Source organism: Rhinolophus sinicus, linkage group LG14 (genome assembly GCF_036562045.2).
Source record: "Rhinolophus sinicus isolate RSC01 linkage group LG14, ASM3656204v1, whole genome shotgun sequence".
In the NCBI taxonomy this organism is placed as follows: domain Eukaryota; kingdom Metazoa; phylum Chordata; class Mammalia; order Chiroptera; family Rhinolophidae; genus Rhinolophus; species Rhinolophus sinicus.
In genome coordinates, this window is record NC_133763.1 from 43,120,330 (window position 1) to 43,143,255 (window position 22,926).

At 46.7% G+C, this 22,926-nt stretch overlaps 1 protein-coding gene across 1 annotated transcript; it reads right to left on the reverse strand.

The window, feature by feature from the left end:
- Positions 1-4,914: 4,914 nt before the first annotated feature.
- Positions 4,915-22,857, reverse strand: LOC109446734 (transmembrane domain-containing protein TMIGD3). Its single transcript, XM_019730435.2, is given in 7 exon segments — positions 4,915-4,976; positions 7,060-7,157; positions 8,555-8,621; positions 10,117-10,150; positions 10,152-10,465; positions 11,943-12,049; positions 20,470-22,857. Coding segments are annotated over 7 exon segments (1,032 nt in total). The 5' UTR covers positions 20,820-22,857.
- Positions 22,858-22,926: the final 69 nt, after the last annotated feature.

The window sequence follows — 22,926 nt, forward strand, 5'->3', positions numbered from 1 at the left end:
TCTTGGCTCCTTCATCATTTGTCTGTCCCTGTCACCTCCTGATATCAGGGCCAAAGTTCCAGAGCTCATCCACAGCCAGAAAAGACTAACGGAGGTGGTGGTACTCAAGTTCAGGATCGATGCAGGCGCAGGTCTCAACCACTGCCACTAACCAGCTACATTCATTTGGGCAAGTTCACTAAACTTTTAAAACTTTAATTGCTTCATCTTGAAAATAGAACTAATAACACTTACCTCTTATTGTGAGAATAAATGAGATAACATAAAGCGAAGCCCTCTGCACATGTCGAAGTGTTTTTACACAAATACAAGGTCCCTGTGGTGAAAAGTGTTCACCAGAGTTGGATGCCCATCTCCTTGCAATAGCGTGATGTGAATAACATTATATGGAAACTAACGACTAATCTAAACAATCTCTCCCCACTCCCAAATCCCAATGTAGAATTCCATACTTGACCCCAGTAAAAAATACCAATAAGATTATTTCTTACTCAGCAAGATTATGCTAAAGTTCCTATGTTAACAATAAGCAAAAAAAGAAAATCCAGGAAAATTCATAAAAATGAGCAAATTAATAAAAGCAAAATGGGAAGGCTAGCCCTCACGTTAACTAAAAGTACTGTTTTATTAAGCATCACTAGTTAAAACAATATGTGAATAGTTCATGAATAAGAAAATCAGCAGAATAGAATAAAAAGACCAGAAATAGACCACAATTCATAAGGAAATTTAGACTATGAGGAAGACGGCAGACGGCATATCAGATTACTTGGGGGGGAAATGGTTTATTCAATAAATGGTGTTGAGACATGTAGCCATGTAGATGAAAATAAAATTGGATCCATCTCTCACTCCTTATATCAAAATAAATTCCAGATATATCAAAAATTTAACTCTAAAAAATAATGAAAGTACTAGAAGAAAAAATAGAATTAAAAAAAATAATCTCAGCATGGAGCATGCTTTTGAATGCATGACACAGCCCAGACACCAGAAAAATTGGCTGACTTCACTTAAGAAATACCATTCAAAAGACAAATTGCAAGCTTGGAAAATATTTGCAAAGCATCTCATAGACAAAGGGCTGATTTTCTTAGTATATTAAGAGCTCCTCAACAACTCAATAGAACACTCAAGAACACAATTTTTAAAAAGTACAAAGAGTAAGGTTGGGAGATTCACAGAAAAGAAAATCAACATGGCTTTTACACATATGAAGAGATACTCAACTAATTATTTCATCATGAGAGAAATAGTGATTAGAACTATAATGAGATAATGCTTTCCATCAATAAGATTAGCAAAATTCGTAAGGTTTGCTAATAAACTGGGCAAAATTGTGGGGAACCAAGACACACATATAACTACTGGTGGGAGAGTAAGTTGGTACAACTACTGTGGAAGGCAATTTGGCAATAGCTAACGTTTTAAATTCTCTTTGTAAGAATTTATCCTACTTAAACATGTGGAAGGTCACCTATGAGTGGGGTTCATAACAGGCACCCCTTACCCCCAGCCAAGATGTGCCACTTTGGCATGTGGATTATTTTGAACTGAAGGCAATCCAGACCCTGTGTCAACAGAAACTTTTACCTCTCTTAAAGAATTTAAATTGGGGACCTTGCCCGTAATAAAAATTATCACCAGAAATAACATTTTTTTAATGACCTAAGTAGACGGCAAGGCAAACATTTAATTTTTGATCATGGAGGCACAGAGAGGTTAAGTAACTTGCCAGAGTTCACACTGCTAGTAAGTCATGGCACTGGGACTCAGGCCAGGTAGGCTGGCCCCAGAGTTTGCACATTTATCCATTATGCTCAACTCTCTGAAATAGTGAAAGACCGGGGAAACCCTCATTGTCTATTGAGAAGGCACGGCTGATGGAGTGCAATGTAACCATTAAAAAGGAGGCAGCTTTTATGTTCTAAGAAAAAAAAGATCTCCAAGAGATATTGTTAAATAAAAAGTACGAGCTGATAAAGAGAATTCTGCATCTGCTTTATTCATGTAGAAAATGTGTGTGTGTGTGTGCACACGCGCTCACACCTGTATTTCCATATATTTAAAATGTCTGCAGAAGAAAACACCATTAACTGGTCAGAGTGATTGCCCTTAATCACTTAATAACTGAGGGACTGAGAGGTGGGATGGAAGGAGGTAGGCTTTCCCTTAAAAGCTTTTTTGTAACTTTTGAAGTTCCTCACTTACCTGTTGAGCAGCTTCAGGAGGCCCAATACCTAATGCTCCCATTACCCCCTGAATTCTGAACCCGTTGAGAAATAAGAAAAAGGACTCAGCAGACAGAGAACAAAGTACCATCTTTGTTACAAACATAGTCCACACTGGAGAGTATAGTATATCTTGGACCTACAGACAAGTGGGCTTCAGATCAATGAACACCATGACTGACAGAGCTGCACCAAGGCAAGTCTCCTCCCCTTGCAATCAAACCGGGGCTCAGCTGTCTCCAGGAGTTGCAGCAGAGATCACGTGCTCTTTGACAGCCGCACCCAAAAGATTCTGAAAGGAAGAGGAAGGGCAGAGTGGTGTGCCTGTTTCCCACCCCCAGCCTCACACTTCACACAGCTCACTCCACCGCGATGGAGCGTCATTGAGGAATGTCCAAGGGAAGGAAGCGGGAGTGGGAGGTGGGGAGCATCCTCCATAAATCTCTCTTAAAAATACATTAAATAACATTTTTAAAAATCAAGGTAAGGAAATTGAAGTTTAAAGATATGAAATCATTTACCTAACGTCTCCCAGCTAGTGAGTGGCAGAACGAAGTTTAAATTGAGTCCTTTGACTTCAGATTCCTCGAATTTTGCCCTCACACGCAGCTGCCCCAGAGCGTGTATCCTGGCCGACAAACCAGAAAGGTAAAGTCAGGTGACCTGATGGAGAGGGAGCATGCCCATTGTGAGAGACCGCAGTTGCTCCTGACAGCTGGATTTTGAGAAAAGAGTGGAAGGGGGGTTTGAGAAAGCAGTGGGCCCTCCGAGGCAGCGGACAGGTCTAGGAGAGACAGGTTAGGGAAATAGTCTTGTGAAGAGAGCAGCCAGCCCCATGGGGGCAGCAGAGCACCAAGAATGCTCCTCTTGTAGCTAATAGTACGAAGCAACCCCAAGGGAGGCCTCTCGCTTTCAACTGTTCCCAAACTCTGGGGTGACATCAGACAATTCTACCAACCCTGAAGCTAGAAGCCACATCAGCTTTCCAGTTCAATCTGTGCCTTATAAGCAGCTATGAGAGGAGTAAGCATTGCCCTATGGCCATCCGTTTGTACACGAAATAGTAGGGTGTTCCTCCCTGTTTTCTTGAAGCTTCCCCTTTCTAACAGCATAGCCCTGTGTTTACAAAGACTTGTTTTTTTGTCTTTTTCTTTTGTGTTCCTATTACGAAAATGTGAGCAACTAGCCTTGCTGGGGAATGAAATCAGTGAGTAAATAATTGACTATAGATTGAAAAGTTCTTTGCTAGATAAGGGAAGAAACAAGCCTCTTCAACCGGGGATCATGGAAGTAGAACAAACTTGTAGGATTCTCAGGGGAAGTAGTTTTCCAGATAGGTACTCGTACGTGTAAATCTTCTGACACATCAATAGATGGCTTTGTCTGTCACGGGAGATGGAGGTCTGCTCTCTTGCCTTGTATCGTTGGATGTCCTAACCAAGCCCAGTTAGGATTGCTGTTTGCAGAAGCAGGGGCTACTGGCTCCTTTATGTAAATTCACTACATGGCCACAGGGCAGGGATTGGGGTTGTTTTGTGGCTGAGGGAAAAGACAGCACTTTTGATGTTGTTTGTCTGTGAGTCTGGGAGGGAGGGGGCCTGGCTGTGTGGAAACACAGAAGATGGCAGGAATGGGATGGTATCCACACGCCTTCCCCTTCCCATCAGGCTGGTGACTAGCTTTGAGTTCCCTACCTAGAGAGAGTGGGGTTCTTTAGGGTAGAAGCTGAAGGAACCGTGTTCATGAAAGACTTTGTTAGACCTTGAGACTAACTATGCAGGGCATGTACACAATTGTGCCAAGAGCCCATCCCCCTGTCCCAGGCCTGCTCAGACAAGAGGGTCATTTGGGCATCCTAAGCACTGAGACTGGCCAGCACCCTATTAGAAGAACCATAAGAGCAGGCTTTTTTATGAGGGCAGCTGAGTCAGTGATGGTGAAATAGCAGGAGACACACTACATGGGGAGAGAGGGTGCAGAGATGCAGGTGGGCGCTAAGAGCTTTTGGTAATTCTGGCATTGATTATAGGATCACCTCACTTGCACCCACGGTTGCTGGTGCCTTGGTCTTGATTTGTGTTCCCTGATTTGAAGGAATATTTCACTTAAGTCATCCCCCTTTGGTTTCTCATTGATCAAAAGCAGCATCCATGCAGTCTGGGGGCAGTTTGCCATATAGGTCTTTTCACCAAGAGAACCTGAGAACCACGGATTTAGCCTTTCTCTCCTTCATGTAATACCAACTCAGGAATAAATTGGAATATTATTCTAACTTTAAACGATACTTTTCCAGAAATACTTCTCCAGTGATATCCTGGGAGAAGTTAGTCATACTTGGGATTTCATTCAACACTAGTTACGAATTTATTGGCTCACAAATGAAATACAAGGGATTTCCTGCCCCCCCCAACCCACCCCCAAGATTCTGCCCCACACGTCCAGCTAGCTCAAAGCAATGAGAATTAAGATCTGGAGATGTTATCTGAGCCCTGCTCAGGCTGTCCTCGCATAGCTCCTCTGGCTATCTCTGTTCTTACCTAGCTACAAATGACTGCTGGTGTGGTTAAAGAGCCCTTCACAACACCACAGAGATAAGAATCAGTCCCTAAGACATGGGACGGTTGTCATGGTGAGTCTATTGTCACATCACTTTATTTGTGAACTGAATAAAAGAAATCTTCAGTCACATCTGTTCAGTTTCCTCTAGAGTCAGGACACGTGAGAGGGGCTTCAAAGAGCTGTCTACTTTGTTGGAGACAGAAGGGAAAATTAAGTTGCGATCTCCTGCCTACCTCTGCTGAGTGTCTCTTCAGCAAAAGTTGCCAGCTCTCTTATGAGGGCTTTATGGGGACTAAACACCAAAGTTCGTTTTCAGGGCTGAAATCAGATGTCATTACTTTGAAGTTCATTGGTCAGTCAATAGGAACACTTGGTACATGGGGCTTGCATTCACCTCTTAGCACACTTTGGTGATATGAATGCTACTGGACTCTTTCAGAACTCAAGACTGTCAAAGCCAGAAGGGACCTTGATTCAGACTGCCATGCTTCAATTGACTGAGTATGAGGAAGCAGTCCATGGCTACTGTGTTTCCCCGAAAATAAGACCAGATCTTATATTAAGTTTTGCTCCAAAAGACACATTAGGGCTTATGTTCAGGGGATGTCATCCTGAAAAATCATGCGAAGGCTTATTTTATGGTTAGGTCTTATTTTCGGGGGAAACACAGTACTCCTTGCTAAAAAGGAATTGGTTTGGGTTCCATTGCCTCAACTTTCATAGCACCCATGTGTCTTTACAGTACTTACCCTAGTTGACAACTTTACATTGTGTGTGAGTGTGTGTGTGCGTGAGTGAAATCGTTTGTCTCCTTCCCGCTCTATAGTATAAGCTCCATGAAGACACATGCTTCTAGCACAGTCCTTGTTTTATCGAAGGATGAATTGAGTGTATGAATAAAGAGTCCTGGGCAGGATGAGACTGGGGTCCTCAAAAACACAGAGAAGGAAACAGGCCCAGAGAAATAAAAAGGTGCCTAAGGTCATGCCTTAAAGAAGTGACAATGGTGTTTGCAAAAACCTACACTACAGTTGTGTCCCAAAGGGATTTATCTTGGACCAAAAAAAAACGGAGAAAGATGTTGCTTCGTCTATACTCCCACTTCCACAGTTCCCCAAGCTCTTAGAGGACAAAAGGCAGGAATGCTGGGGGAGCCACTCTTGATTTCTTGGGCTGCTGCTGTGACCCTGGGGCCAAATTATCACAGGCAAAGTATAAGAACTTATAGCCTTAGCTTTGAATTTCAGGTTCTGCTGCTTCAAGACCTTTGTGTTTCACTAACAGGTGTCTCTCTCCAGTTTCTTTGTTGTGTCTCATTCTCTGAAATGTTTCTTTTACCTTTCCATACCCGGAAGAGTTAGAGTCTGTTTTTGTAATTACGCCTCACAGTCTCTCCATTGCCCAAGGTATTCCTGGGGCTTCTGAGCCTAAGAAGAAAACAAAGTTTGAAAACGTATCGGCCAAACAGTGGCATTTGTGTTTGATGCGCTTTCCGCCCTGTGTCCGCTTGAGAGGCTCACAGAATCCCCCCCCCGGAGGCCGTGAGTATTCTGGTTTCTCTGACACGACCCCAAAGGACAGGTAGACAGAGCTGCTCAGCCCCTTCTGAACGAAGTTCCTGTTCTCTGGGCAGGAAGAGGGAGCCCTGAAGATAAGGTCACTGGGAGCACAGGGCTCAGGACAGAGTCACAGAGGCGACCTACCAGAGGGGTGGGGATCGCAGAAGACACTTGGCAGGTTTTCTGGCTTCTTGCTGGGCCTTGACCTGCAATCCCCCGAGGGCAGAAGGCACAGTGCTTACAGGCCACTCCTCCCGCGACCCAAGACGAGGGCTGAGGCCCTGGGCCTGTCCTCTTCCATGCCTGACCCTTCTCAAGGAGCCCGTTCTATGCCTGTTACGGGCCCGCCAGCTCCATGGACAGCAGCCTTGGCACCCAGTCCCTCCAGGGGAACAAAATGTTTCCATCAGGGCTAAGGCCGCCTCCCACACTTTGTCTGCTGGGGAAGCAGGTGGCTCTCCAGACCTGGAACCTGTGGTGCGGTTGGTCATCTCAGGGCCTGCCTCCTCCCTTGCCTACGCACACCTCCACTTAGGAAGGCTGCGGTGTTCTCTCTGTGACGTCTCCTGGTGCCTTTGTGACTGTGAAGCAGAATCTCCGCAGGCCAGCTCCACGGGCTGGCTGCATTGGCCTCCAGGGGTCCAGGCAACAAGGGCGTCTCCTTGACCCCTTCCATTTTCCCTAATCACCACCGCCAGACTGCGACTTACCTCTTCTGTTCCTCTGACGTCTCTGCCTTTGGGACAAGTGACTGATTATAGAAAGGGTCCCCACCCTGGTCAGTATGCAGATGATGACAATGGACATCCTGGAAGGAACCACATACAGGTTTCACATCCCTTGGGAGAAACCATCTTTTGGCTTTCTGCTCCCCTTTTCAGATCCCTTTTCCTGGGATCTGTCCCCAGTGCCCTGTCCCTGCCCCCACTCGGTTCCAGTAGCTGCTGGCAGCTTGTATTCCCTTAGAGTGGCCCCTACACTTGATTGGACCTGGGGTGGGTGTCTGACCCAGCTAGGCTGATCCCCTTCTTCTATAACTAACCTGAGACCAGGAGTAGGGGAATCCAGTCTCAAACTGACTAGGCTCTCGAACAGGGGAGAAATAAACTCGGGAGCTGGAGATGGATCTCTTTTCCCAGGGCAAAACTGAAGCGTAAAAGGCCAGTACAGAGAGAGGGGAAGCTGACCCACACGAGAGTAGCAGATGAAAGACAGAGATACAGTCCTGCTGACGCTCCTGTTTCTGAGGGCGGCCGCATCCCAGCCCTTGCACTTTGGAGACACTGCTCTCTCCTTGTGACGAATTCTCCTTTTTAATTAAAATAGAGACAGGGCATTTTTGCTGCTTGCAACTGTGGACATAAAAAGGGCCACATACTAAATCTGACAAGCTCAGGGGAGGCCAGCATGGCAGGCCCTACAAACTCAGAGACAGAAATTAACCACATACAGTGGTCTGAATATAAAAATTGCTAACTAAAATCAGGCCCTGATGGGTAGTCACGTCTTAGGCCTGTAGCTTCCTTGACAAAGGTCAGTCTTGACCTTAAATGAGTCTGTCTGTTGTCTTTTTTGTATCTAAGATAACATACCCTTGGAAGGTCAGAATAATGCCTTTTTCCGGACCCATCAGGGCACATCCCCCCACACCAGAGCAGGAAACTCCAGAATCCCTCCTTTGTTGTCCCCTGATTACCATCTCTATGTGCTGTAATATGCTAACTTAACTATCCTGTGTCCACCAATGTCAGAGAAGTATCTGTCTTTCCGATGTACTTTTTATCAATCCCAGAGATTTCCCCGCTTTGCTTTCTCTCACCCCCTTAACCTGCAACTAGTGGATTTCATGTAACCCTTCTTCTTTGATTCTAATGTACAAAATAAGTGGCAAAACGGCCATTTTCCAGAGCATTTTCTCAATCCGTTGAGATTTTGCTTCCCGCAATTGTCGTCAGTTTGGCTCACATTACCTCTTACAAGTTTTCTCTTAGGCTGGATGTTTTTTTGTCGACACAGCCAGGAGTCCTGAACTATATATATCTCCTTTTGAAAGAAACCAAGAAGGCACAATCAAGACACATAGTTCCACTGGAGAGACAACACGCAGCTGAAAAGTGGTTGGTGTGGTCCGTGCAAGTCAACCGCCTGGTCCGTTGTTGCTGCGTCCCTCCCCCCAGCCAATTTGTCTCCTCAGTTACTGCTCACCTGGACTCATCTGCCTGGTGCACACCTTTGGAAGACCTGCAGCTTCTGTTCTTGTTGCGTGATGGTTCTGCATTGGAAAGGATTTGTGGAGAGTCAAGCAAGGCCCATTCCCAGGCCCAGCCTGCTGCAACTTGCGTCTCTGCCTGTCATTCTCCCAAGCTCCAGAGCATGTGGGGTCTGGGTGACGGCTGGGTCACGCAGAGGCACAAAGTACAGGGGTGTGAACATGCCCTGCCCAGGACACAAGGCTGAGAGAACAAGTCAGAGCTAAAATCCAGCCCACACCCTGCTTGCTAAACCAGGCACCCTGCCACTGGGCTCCATGCACCTAGAGGAAGGGGCACCTTTGCAGAAGTGCTCAAAAGCCCGGTGGGGACTAGAAGTGGCCCCGGGTTAGAGAGTCCCAGGCTGAGGGCTGTGAGAGGGGACACCAGAGGCTCTAGAGACCTGATCAATAGGTGACATAATTGCCGCATCATGCTTCTGACAGCCACCAAAACCCAATGGGATAAGTTCCACCGTGACCACCCACATTGCCTCCTCCAAACAACCCTCCAAACAGGGGAGTGGGTGTATGTGTTTCCTTTAAACTAAGGAGCACATTTAGGTGGAATCGCTCTCGTCCTGAGCCTAAAACTACACAGCTAAGTAAAAGCAGAACCACACAAAGTAGAAACACTGCAGGTGGGAAGGATGTCACACCTTCAGTAAGATCCTCGTTGGACAAATTACCAGTTGGTCAGCGGTGAGCAAGACTCTCTCTCTAGCACCAGCACGGGGCTTCCCACAGCTCCACTTAGGTCCTGCTTTGTTTTCCTACTGGCATTGTACTATGGATTGTGATAGAAAAAAAGATGCTCCTTCTAGAAATGGAAACAATGAGAAACCAAAGGCGATAAAAGAGAAAGACTAGGGCTTTCCCTAAGCTCTCTGCCTAAGAGAAAGTCTTTCTGGCGTAAAAAGGTTTTCCGTGGTTGACGGGAGAATTTTGTGAGCATTTGGAGATCCTTTGCTGAGCTCTGTGGCCCAAAGGTGCAAGTGAGGGGCTTAGACAGACTCCTCCCGCCCTGCAGCACTTCTCAAAGGCGAATGCTGACCAGTTTGACCTGTCAATTATGAAATTCAGTGGGCGGTTTGTGAGGGTGCTCATCCAGGCGCCTCGGTCACTTTTTGCAGCCGCGGTCACCTCTCAAGAAACTAATGTTCAAGATTCCAGACGTGCCAGGCTGGTCACAGAGCACAGAGGCTTCCTAACTAACAACCTCAACGCCTTTCCTGACCAGCAGCGCAAAACTCTCACACTGTCAGCCCCCACGAGCCCCTTTCAAGTTCCGTGAACCAGGTCGCTGTGAGGGAAGGAAGGTTCCAGGAGCACCCACCCCGAGGCCCAGACGCCCTCTTTCCCCCCAACTCCATCAGCAACCACCGTACTTTGAAGGGAAGGAGAGACCAGAGAAGCTCAGGGGGGCCTGAGTTGGTGCTCACTGGCTTCAGGGAGTATGACACCAACCAAAGTCCCCACTGTAGGTTACCCCCAAGCAGACCCCTGGCATGACCCTCACCTTTCACAGACCAGAAATCCCTGGTGAGGGTTCCCTCTGTTGTCAGTCACCACCAGCTCGGTGAAATACATGTCATCCCGGGCAAAGTCCCGCTGGATGCCACACCAGTACCAGCCCGTGTCCTCCTTGGTCAGGCAGGACACAGTGACCATGAGCTGGTTTCTGGTGTCCCTCAGGGCCACGCGGTCTGTACTGCTGGGTGTGAAGGCGATCATGTTGCAGTAACTCCGGAAATAGCCTCGGCACCAGTATTTGGGGGGGTCCTTATAGTGGGCATGGTAGTTGCAGACAGCAGACGCCATGTCCGGCGTGAAGCTTTCCTTAAGTTTGCCGTCCATGACCATGACTTCTGTCAAACACACGCACGCATACATCATCAATCTTTTACACACATTGCAGCTCCTGCCTTCCTGGGGAAAAAATTAAAGCCTTGGAGGCTGATTTTTTTTGCTTGTTTGGGGTTGGCAATTGTTATGGGCTGAGAGGTATCCCCCTAAAATTCACATGCTGAAGTGCTAACCCCCCGTACTTCAGAACGTGACTGTATTTGGAGATAGGACCTTTTGAAAAGGTAATTAAGTTAAAATGTGGTCATTACAATGGGCCTTCGTTCAATATGACTGCTGTCCTTATAAAAAAAAACAGGTGGTTAGGACTCAGACAACAAAGGGAGGACCATGTGAGGACAGAGTCAGAAGGCAGCCGTCTGCAAGCCAAGGAGAGAGGCCTCAGTAGAAACCAAACCTGCCAACACCTTGATCTTGTACTTCTAACCCCCAGGACTGCAAGGAAACAAATTTCTGTTGTCTAAGCCGCCCAGCATGTAGTGTTTGTTGCAGCAGGCTTACCAAACTAACACAGCAGCCCTGGAAAAGTCTTTTTCCCTGGGCAAGGAAAATATGGACCCTGCTGTGCCAGAATTGAGAAGGCCTCCTACCATTGCTTGGCAGGAGACCTGAAAAGCCTGAGGTATAGATCCTCTACCCCCAGTCCCCCGCGCTACCTGGACCCTCAAAAAGAGCGTGAGAAGGTTTGGAGGCTTCTGCTGGCTGTATTGGGCTGAAACACAGAGGGAGTTGGGCTGTGTCCTTAGGGACTAAGAGCTTCGTATTTCCTCCATACAAGACCAGCGTGACCACCTCCACCATCTCAGGATATTGCAGAACGCGGAAATCGTGCCCACCACATCCAGGTTGACCATGGCTGGGGAAGTGTCTGACCAAAGAGAAGAGAGAGGGGCAGCAGAGCCCCCGTCTCTCAGCCTTTCGGATATGTGCTGGGGTCCTCTCAAATGCTGCATCAAATGGAGCTTGCTGTGGGTGGGACCAGCCTACAAAACCATTAAAAGGACTTGATCTGTTGTTCTCGTATTAACTCCACAAAGAGATTCGTGTGATGATCGATTTACAGGCATGCATGCTGACCCAGGAGACGTGCGGCAACTCTCAAGGCCACAAGCCTGGAGGGTGGTAGAAACAGGGCCAACCCACTCCTCTGAGTGTCATCTATGGAGGCAGGCGTGAGCCGAAAGGGGAAAGTCCCAGCCTTACACATCTGCGCAACATTTTTAAGGGGAACTTGAACTGAAAGAGAGAATACAGAGCCTTCATTGCAGCTGAGGGTTTCAAATTCCCCACAACCCTCTAGTCAGAGTTAAGAATGAGGACTGTTTTGGACAAGATCTATGTTCACCTCCTTTTATTTCCCCATCCCACTCCTTCCGCCATTCAAGCTAATAAGCAGGAACTACCAGTAGGAGAGGAAGAGGAAATGCAAAGTCCCTGGGAAGTTTGGAAGGCTGGCGATGTTTCTGCCCCATGTCTTACCTGAAAAGACAGTCAAGGAGAGCAGAATAAAAAGCCCCATGACCGGAAGGAAGTGCACCTCCAACTGGAATGGCAAGAAGTACACAGGAACCTCAGGTAGCCTGGATCTGTTTAAGGGAAACAGGTATCTTGGAGCTTAAGATGGTTTTGTCCTGTTTGGAGAAACCAGGGAGAAAAGGAACAACCAATTCATCCAAGCAGGGCTGCCATGTCTGGGTATCAAGGTTGTGCACTGCACAAGCGTACTTCATCAGAGGGATGCCATCCACACACCTAAACATATATAATAATATGGGGCAACTGAAAAAATCCAGGGCTTCCGGGCAGAGCCCAAAACAGGAATGGAGATTCCCCTCCAGAATAAATCCACGCTGGCACGACAAGCCTTGTACACACTCAGAAGAGCACGTACACACATACCATCGCTGGCAACTGTGCCTTCTCCCGCTGACGTTCCGGGTGTCACCAGAGGCCACTCCTCGTCTGCCCAGTTTTGGAGGCCCAGTTCCTATTTATCTGAGAGGAACACTAGTGAGGAGACTTCTAACGTCCCTGACTCCCACGTGGACCCTGCCACTTCACTGCAGAGTGGGGTCAGGGTTGGAGAATGATGCTGTCAGTAGCAGACGTGCCTAAGCCGGTGAAAATCTGGGTGTTTGGGTGTCAACAGCCAGGGCTGCAGCCTCCAGACTTTTTAATTTTTCAATTGCAGTTGACCTACCATATTATATTAGTTTCAGGTGTACAACATAGTGATCAGACGTGTATGTAACTTACTAAATGATCCCCCAATAAGTCTAGTACCCACCTGACACCATATGTAGTTATTACAATATTATTGGCTCTATTTCCTATGCTGTACTGCTTTTATAACTGGCAATTTGTAGTTCTTAATCCCTTGCCCTTTTTCATCCATCCCCCCAAACCCCCTCCCATCTGGCAACCATCAGTTTGTTCTCTGTATCTGTGAGTTTGTTTCTGTTGTTTGCTTTGTTTTTAGATTCCACATGTTGTCGCAAATGGTAAGATTTTATTTTCCTTTTGTGGCCGAGTACTAATCTATCGTATATATGTATTAGGTTGGCGCAAAAGTAATTGCAGTCTAAAAGGTTAAAAATAATTGCAAAAACCGCAGTTACTTTTCCACCAGTCTAATACCACCTCTTCTTTATCCAGTTGTCTATTGATGGGCACTTAAGTTGCTTCCACATCTTGGCTGTTGTAAATAATGCTGCAGTGAATGTAGGGACGCATTTGTCTTCTCAAATTAGTGTTTTGGATTTCTTTGGATAAATATCCAGAAGTGGAATTGCTGGGTCATAAGGTAGTTCTATTTTTAATTTTTTGAGAAAACGCCATACTGTTTTCCATAGTGGCTGCACCCATTTGCAATCCCACCAACCGTGCACAAGTGTTCCCTTTTCGCCAGGCGCTCACCAACACTTGTTTGTTGATTTATTGATGATAGCCATCCTGTCAGGTGTGATGTGATATCTCCTTGTGGTTTTAATTTGCATCTCCCTGGTGGTTAGTGACACTGAGCATCTTTTCATACCTCTGTAATCCCCGTTTGAAACGTCTATTCAGGTTCTCTGCCCTTTTTTAAATCAGATTGTTTGGTACCAACGTTGGTACCATAAAACCAAAGGAAGTAACAATAGAAAGAGAAATGAATTGCTTGCAGATAGATATCAGTGCAATGCCCAAGAAATGAAAAAAAAAAGTGATGTTCTAAAGCCAAAGGAAGGCCCAGAGTTACAGAGAATAATAACCAGATGTGTCTATTAGACTTCCGACTATTAGTGTGATTGTTCTCTTGCTGCCTCTTTTTTTTTAAAAAAAGATTTTATTGGGGAAGGAGAACAGGACTTTATTGGGGAACAGTGTGTGCTTCCAGGACTTTTTTCCAAGTCAAGTTGTTGTCCTTTCAATCTTAGTTGTGGAGGGTTCTGTTCAGCTTCAGGTTGTCCTTCCAGTCTTAGTTGTGGAGGGCGCAGCTCAGCTCCAGGTCCAGTTGCCGTTGCTAGTTGCAGGGGGCACAGCCCACCATCCCTTGTGGGAGTAGAACTGGCAACCTTGTGGTTGAGAGGACACGCTCCAACCAACTGAGCCATCCGGGAGCTCAGCGGCAGCTCAGCTCAAGGTGCCGTGTTCAATTTTAGTTGCAGGGGGCGCTGCCCACCATCCCTTGCAGGACTCAAGGGATTGAACTGGCAACCTTGTGGTTGAGAGCCCACTGGCCCATATGGGAATCGAACCAGCAGCCTTCGGAGTTAGGAGCACGGAGCTCTAACCGCCTGAGCTCTAACCGCCTGAGCCACCGGGTCCCCCTCTTGCTGCCTCTTAAGAGTAGACTTAATTTGCACTCTTTAGATGTGAAAATAAGAAAGTAAATGGGTAATAAGAATAAACCAATTGTTAATTTTTTAAAATGTCTTTTAGAACTACAAACTGAAATGTTTACAGATGAAATAATTTGATGTCCAAGTTTCAAGATAATTAGAGTGGAACAGGTGAGTGGGTGGGGGTATAAATGAAACAAGATTGGCTATAAGTTGATCATTATTAAAGCAGGATGATAGGTAGACAGATAAGGGTTTGATATTCTAGTCTCTCCGATTGTGTATGCTTGAAAATGTCCATAATGAAAAGTAAAAAACAAAAAACAAAAAAAAACACGGAATTTTGACACAGGTATTATTTGTCTCATTTTACAAATGAGGAAAAGTGAGCCTCAGTTTAAGTAACTTGCCCAAGTTCACGCAGCTAGTACAGCCACTGTGCTCTATGCTGAGTGTGAAGGGAAAAAAAAGTTCTTTCCATCATATTATTCTTCTCCCTCAATAGTGACAATACTGCAAAATTGTAGAGCACTTTAGAGTTTACGAAGAGACTTTACATAACACCACATCATGTGAGTGGTTAGGGCAAGAGAAAGCCTAAATTTTATTCCCATCATACCCAGTATAGTATCTAAGGGCAGAGTTTCTCTAGAAAATGTACATCTAGTTGCAAGAGACTAGATATACGAATGGACAATGGCCAGACCATGTGTGAAAACAGTACTCTGGCCCATAACCAGCCCAGGAAACCAGCCCCTTATCTACAGTAACCGGCCCAGGAAGCCGGCCTGCTAGAAGTCAGACCACCGTCTCCAGCAGCCGTCCAGAACACCAAGCAATAACCCCTGTAAGCAATCAGCCCCAAATGGCCAGGACTTGGTGACTGACAACTTCCCTCATTCTGCCCTGCTTCCAACTTGGGACCAACCAGAGGAAGCCAAATGTGCACCCCTAAGCAATCCCACAGGATGCCCCCTTCCAGTTAGCCCCCCACAGCTCCCCCAGGCCCACAGCCTCCAGTCAGGGCCCCCTGAGGCCTCCATGTTTCCCGCTGTAGACCTTTCCCATTCCTCTGCCGGTCTCTGGGTCTCAGCTAACACACGAGTGACAGTGGCTGACTCCCTTGCTACAGCAAACTTGGAATAAATAACCTTTGCTTTTCTTATGTGGTCTTCACTTATTTCCACAGTTGACTTGATAAAAAATTGGGTAAATAAACCCAGCTACTCAACATCTAGCTACCTTTGTTCCAGAGGAGAAGCAACCTCGGTTTTGTCTGGGTGGTCTTTTTACCTTATTCCTTTATTTAAAATAATAATAATTAAAAAATAAATAAATAAAATAATATATATATATATATATATATATATATATATATATATATATCATATAAAAAAATTTTAAAAGCCCAACAGCCACTCTTAACTGTTCAGCTGAAGGACAGCTAGCCAGGAGATAGAGTCAGGGAGATTCTGTGACATTATCTCTAAACCTGAAACAAGAACTCACCACTTCTACCCAAGCTCCTCACTCGTGATTCTTGGTTCATCTTTTTTGAATTCGCTCCAAAAGACATTTTCACTTCAAGGGCTTTCTCTGGCTGATGAAACAAACACCTTACTTAATTCAGGAGATGGCCATTTGACGCCCCCACCCCCAAACCACCAAAAAAACATCAACTCCATTCAAACCCTCGGTGGGTTTGTTCAGCAGTGGCTGTCAGGAAGAAAAAGAAAGAGAAGGGAAGAAGGAGGGAAAAGGGAGAAAAGCAAAGCGAAAACAATGGGTTTTATTGAAACTCGGGAGCTATAGCTCATCTGGTGACACCAGATGACCCGGGACAGACGGCTGTTTTGTTTTGAGGGAAATGATCACTTTAAATCAAGTTTCCAAAAAGCGCAGGTGCTAAGTGTTGCTACAGCAACAAGTTTCCAGACTGTAAATTAAACCTGTGTGAAGATTACCTTGGGACTGGGAACTAACCAGCACTCCCTCAAGTCTCCAACTGGGCAGAAGAGTGTGCCAGGGTCACCAGAAGCCCCCAAATAAACCCAGGGTCTCGTCCTGGAGTGGCATTTTAAAACAAAAACAAAAATTAATTCAGGGGGAAAGCCTTGAATCAAATAAAAGGATATCATTAAGAAGAGAAAAAAAAAAAGGGAAGTGGGTTGAATTTTTCAAGAAAAGTATCCCCCAAAATACTGAAGGGGAGATCGTCAGGACTAAAGTCCCTCCCACTCCCAGGGACCCACAGGGACAATGGGACTTGTGTCCCAGTCTTCAACCTCTAAGATATGATTGCGAATGGAGTCAGGAAGTAGGGGGTGGGGTGACCACCTCAAACTTCCCAGAAGTGTTGATTCTTCCTGGGGTGATAGGAGGAGAAAAAAGGACCCTTTCCTGAAATGAAATGTTAACGAGATAAGTATGGTTATCAGTCTCCAGCCTAAGATTCGGTTTAGGATAAATTTTCAGAACTGGCTAAGAATTCATAAAAACATTTTCAGTTCACTTATCCTCTTTGATGTGGTTTAATTGAAATCTCCATCTTGCTGCTCTCATTGAGTTTGTATATTTATTGTCATGGGAAAAAGAGTTCATAGCTGCACGTTTGGATAGAGCAACCCAGCGATGTCACCTTGAACGTCCAAAGCCACATTCAATGCTTGAATGATATGCCTGGAACTCTATCCCTGTCTGATATCCTGATTAATGAGAGCTCAACAATAGTAGCGAAGGCAAAACCAGACAGACAGACAGACAGACAGACACAGACAAAAACCCAGCAGTCCCCAAGTACCCATGTATTTACTAATTAACTGTACATTCGGTGAACTTGAGAGTTTGGACTTTGGAGAAGTTACAAGTCCCTTTTCATGTCTGAGAATAGGTGTTTAGAAGCTGGAGTTCTCCCATCAGGCAGGGCTGAGTTTAAATCCTGGCTCTACTGCTTGTGAATCGTGTGACCACGGACAAGTTCCCTAACCTCTCTGTGCCTCAGATGTTTTCTTCTGCAAAATGGAAAGGATAGTACTGGTGGCGACTCCCTCAAAGATTGTCAGGACCTAAAGAGACAATGTATGCCAGGTGCTTTGCGCAGAGAACAAGCGCAACAGATTATAACGATCCAGTGTCTCTTTTTTTGCCCCACCCCTACTACTCCTATTAAGATGATCCACCAGAGGAAATATGAGGGCTTAGCTCTAGAGAGAGTCTAGAGTCTAGAGAGAGCATCGTCCCTTCTCTATCGATCAATCAGGGGCTCATAAATTTGACAAAGGCTCTGACCAGCCCAGGAAAAAAGCGCAGGGTGTTCTGGGGCCACAAGTGAGGGGCCCAGAATTCACACAAGTCAACATGCCACATGCCTCAGATCAGCCAGCCGTGTCTTCAAGCCCCAAGTGACCCTGACCCTCAGCAAACAGCTACACAACAGCACGCTCTCATCTTTGATTTACTCAAATATATTTACAGGTGGATTCAGCAGTTGAAGCCCGCCCCCTTTCCCCCCGCCCTGGCCCCCTTTCACTCAGTTCACTCCTTCTGTTGAGAGTAGGGTTCTTTGCTTAGTTCCCCCATGGAATGGAACTGAATCACCATCAAAAACTTGTCCGGCCCAAATGGGGCCTTTTGTCAATAAGTCAGTGAGGCCACCTTCAGAGTCCATGACTTCTCCAGTTTGCCAAGAAGGAGCTCAGGCTGTCACAACAGAGCATTGTCCTCACGTCAGGCATCCAGAAAATCGAATCAGGGAAGAAGGATAAGACCAAAACAATTGAATTAGAGGAAGAGGGTTGTAATAGAAGAGGTACAATTGAAGGCAACGGGCCAAACGCTCCCCACATCAGTGGGAGGAATCGAGGATGTGAGAGCCCGTGGCCCAGATTGACAGGCCCTCAAGGGGGTGTTGGTGTTGCATCTGAAGGTCGATGGGATGGACAAGTTGTCTTCCACGGATCCCTACTCAGAAATCGGTGCGATTTTTGGGTTCAAGGAATCAGAGGGCTGGCAGATCATACAGGCTCTGAGGATCAAGAGATAGGTTTCCTTGAACTTCTTTATTTTGTAAGCGTAGACGATCGGGTTCATCATGGAGTTGGCGTGGGACAGCAGGATACCCAGGTTCAGCACGACTTGGGGCACCTCGCCGTCAAAGTAGATGATACAGTTGATGATGGACAAAGGCAGCCAGGACAAGGCAAATAGGAAGAGCACCAGGAACAGAGACTTGGCTGTCTTGAACTCCCGTCCATAAAACGCACCTGTCTCTTTGGAGCTCGTCTGACTGAGTTTGTTCCGGATGATGCAGAAGATGTCGATGTAGATGACACACATGATAACCAGGGGGATGAAAATCCAAGTAAAGAAGCTGAAGTAGACCATGTAGTCCATCCTCACGACGGAACGGAATTGGCAAGGGAGGAGGGTCACATTTCTGTAGTACGCGGAGGTCAGTTTCATGTTCCAGCCGAACATGGGGGTCAGTCCCACCAGCAGGGACAGCAGCCAGCAAAGGCCCAGGGCAAACCATATTCTTCTCTGCGTGGTGATCCTCCTGTATCTGTTTGAACGGAAGAGAGCTAGTGAGTTCCCAGCTGGAATTGCTCAAAGGTGCAGGGAGACAGAGCTGGGAAAGGAGAGAGAGGGGGAGAGTGTCGGTATTCTATGACGATTCCGGCTAAATTCTAGTGGACCTGAAGACAAGATGAGCAGACCATGATTAGATAAAAATCCGCAGACTTCTCTCGGGGACTTGTCTAAAGAATTACAATCTAGAATGGACCAGGCACATGTTGCCTGGCACTCCTCACGCACTAGTCCCTTTCCAGCCCAAGAATTCTTCAATTCTTGGGAGGTAAGAATTATCTAAGTCTCCTGGGATCATCTACCTGGTGAGAAATGATCTCCTCAAAGCATGTTTGCCTGTCCTGTATCTGCCCTGCCTCTCTTCTTGCACTGGCAGCTACACTTGGTATTTGAGTTAAACAAATCCATGGAGTTGGGAAGGTCATGTTGAAATGCTTCTGGGACGTTGAAAGGCTCATCCAATAAGAGTCACCATTTCTCCGTAAACCATCCTTCCTGGCAACATTCTACACGGACTGCAAGAAGGAACCTGATTTTGTTAAATACTATGTACTCAGGACACTTTCTCCCGAAGAAATCTCCCGACAAACGAGAGATATTTTTATGATAATCTCCATTTCATTGATGGTAAGAGTGGTAGTTATATTAATAGTTACCATTTCTTGAACAAAGACTGTGTGCCAGGCATTTTTGCTAAGAACTTTACACATGTTAACGCAATCTTATGAGGATGGCGTGGGACAATGCAATTCATTATTGCCCCCATTTTGTAGGTGAGAAAAATGAAATAGACCAGTAACTTGTACAAACTAGAAATGGCGAAGCTAAAATCGAAAAGAGGTAGGGCTGAATTCAGAGCCTCTTAACCACTATGGGTTAGATGAGGAACTGAAGCAGAGAAAGTCAAGTCACTTGCCCCAGATCAGATTTCAAGGACTGGGATTTGAACCCAGGCTTGTTTGTATCGAAAGCTTGTCCATAACTGCCTCGCCATGCTGTTTACTCCAAGAGAAGAGAAAAGAAACATGAGACAGTTGTGGTCAAGATACGTGGGGAACTCGATTTCTCCATTTGGTGGTCTGTTCTGTTCACATGGTCCCACAAAAGATTATTAGTACTTTGTGCAATGGAGAACTTTATTGAAACCCTTCTCAACATGGAAGAGGAAGCAAAGTTAAAATAACTTAGTTTGCAAAGAATGGCACTATCAGATTATCTCCTCTTATTCTTATCTGTCTGTTCTTTATCTTATCCAGTAAGTTTATATCGTTTCTAAAAGTCAAGAGCATTTTTTACTAATCAAAGATGCATCAAGTTTTTATCATCTTTAGCTCCCCTGGCTGAGAGAGCACACACTCCGTACACTGGAGCATACACTCCAGTCAGCGGAGAGGCGTTCCTCTTATTTCTAATTCCTGAGTCTCATCTCATCATTGCAAAACCCCTCACACATCAAATGGCAAAAAGAAGCTCTTTCCATCTCAGAGGCCACTTTGGATTCATGTGCCACTCAAAAAGTCTGGGATCTGAAGTTTGGAGCCCCATTTCCCAGGCACCTGTGTCACTGCCTCACATCACCCCTTCTTCCAGCAGGTTACCTGACCGTGAGCTTGACCCGCAGGTATCGGTCCACAGCGATGGCAAGCAAGGACATGATGGAGGCGTGAGTGAAGATCAGGAGCAGGCAGGTCATGAGAAGGCAGCTGTAGAAGTGGATTGTGACACTCAGGCTGATGACAATGGCCAGAGGCATGACCAGCAACCCAACAGCAATGTCAGCCAGGGCCAGGGAGACAATGAAATAGAAGGTGGTGGTCTGCAGACTGGGGTTCAGCTTGACCACCCAGATGACCAGCACGTTGCCCACGATGGCGCACAGCCCAATGACAATCTCCATGATGATGTACATGTAGTTGGCCAGCAACATGGCCGTGCCGTTCATAGGCATCTTGGTTTCCCAGAGGAGCCTCCAAGGGGACAGGCATGCAAAGAGGATCCAAGCAGGCCAGTGAGTCTAGCTGCTGCCAGAGGTCCCGGTGCAACGGCAGCAGTCTAAAACTCACAGTGCATCCATTCCTTCTCTCCTCTGGTGGGGCGCTCTCGTGGAGGACCCCCTCTCTTTACAGAGAGCCCATCACAGGGCAATCACTTCCAGCCCCTCTGCAGGTTCCGGGATGTGAGTTCTGGGATGGGTTCCCGGAAGCCTGGAGGACAGTTCTGTGTGGGCTGAATCTGAAACTGCTGATGGTCTTGCTTCCCCAGATAGATGTGCACAGGGCCCCCGCCTTCCCCTGCCTCCTGAGGGCTACTGAAGCGCCATCAAGATAAGCAGCTCTCTTCAGGGGTGTTTCAGGAAGTGAGATGGGCCAAGAGGAAGCACAGAGCCAGGAGCGCTCAGTAAGAGGATGGAAAGAACAGAGGGTGTGAGGCTTGGAGAAGCCTCAGCATACATTCACTGGGGACCGACCAGAGTGCAGCGTGGGTGGGAGAGAAACTGGGGGTACTGAGTACGTAATATTCTGGCTTTCTGCCAGCTTAGCAAAGAAACAACCAAAAAAAAACCCCAAACAAAACAAAACAAAAAACCATGACAATGAGGCAAATAGGAGACACAGAGCAACAAGAAATAAACTTTGGTGGCAGGTCCCTAATCTTAGCCAGAATTTACTCTTTCTAGTGCATATACTGTATAGACTGACTCGGTGTGTTCCCCCAAAATTCATATGTTGAAATCTGCCCCGCTAGGTGATGGTATTTGGAAGTGGGCCTTTGGGAAATAACGAGGTCATGAGGCTGGATCCCTCATGAATGGGATTAGTGCTCTTTTGAAGAGACCCCACAGACCTCCCTCACCCCTTCTATGAACCAGGAAGTGGGTCCTCAGCAAACACGGCTTCTGCCAGCACCTTGCTCTTGGACTTCCCAGCCTCCAGAACCGTGGGAAATAAAGTTCTGTTGTTTATAAGCCCCCCACTCTTTGCTGGGCACAGCCAGAACCCAGCCTTTGTATCAAAACTCTTTTGCCAAAGGGACAAGCTAAGATTCCCTGCTCAGAAGAGGAAAAATTCAGCACACCCCATAAGCATCACATCTGCTACCCTTCCATCTCTCCTCAGCCCACGCACCCACCATGCCCTCACACTAGCAACTGCCTGTGTCGAATCTATTTGAGGAACCACTGGACAACAGGATGACCAGCCGTGGGGAAATGACAGAAATGACAACATGTGTACATGATCGCATGGAATCCCCTCCTACCTTTGTGCCTCAAAGCCCACCCCCACCCTGCAGGAACCGGTGTGGGTCTGAGACTCAGGCCCCTTCTGGGAAGTTGTTCACCTGGTCTCAGCTCCTGCGAATTGAAGGCAATTATTATTTGAGGCCCACCTAGTTCAGGTGTTTCCCACTGCCCCCCAAAAGGGTTATGTAGAGGGACAACAAGAGGAACGGTTGGACCTAAGCCCACACAGTGAATTGAAGGGTTTATAACTTTCAGCTTAAAGTGCCAGTCTACCCACAGCCCAAAATAAAAAGCAGCTGTAACAACATGTTGTTCTGAGGTTACTAACAAGCACTTTTCACGGGGACACAGGTGAGATGCTTCGGCCCAGGGCCTGCCAGGGCCTTCTTTACTGGCTCTGCTTCCGCATCCCCCACTGGTCCTTGCTGCACCCAGGTAAGTCCACACCTGTCCGAGGGCCTTGCTTGTCCGTGCGAGACTTGCCAGGTCTCCCTGAGCAAAGCCCCCAGACATGGAGGAGCAGCCCTCTCTGACTGCATGTCCCGTCACTCTAGCATTTTCCACTGTTGGCTATGCCCACATCCCTGCACTGCGGGAACTCGAGAAGCTACGTCAGATTCCACATGGCTCTCATAAATGTCTCTACTGTAACCGCTTTCTTTATCACTGCTTGGAAGAAGGAAGTCACAGAGAGCGATTTCCAGAATGCTGCGTGCTAAGGAAACAAGTTCTCACTATATAGCGATCTTTCAGCCTGGACGACTCACCCTCCCCCCAAAAATGCACCCTCCCCCCCGACACTCACCACCCAGTA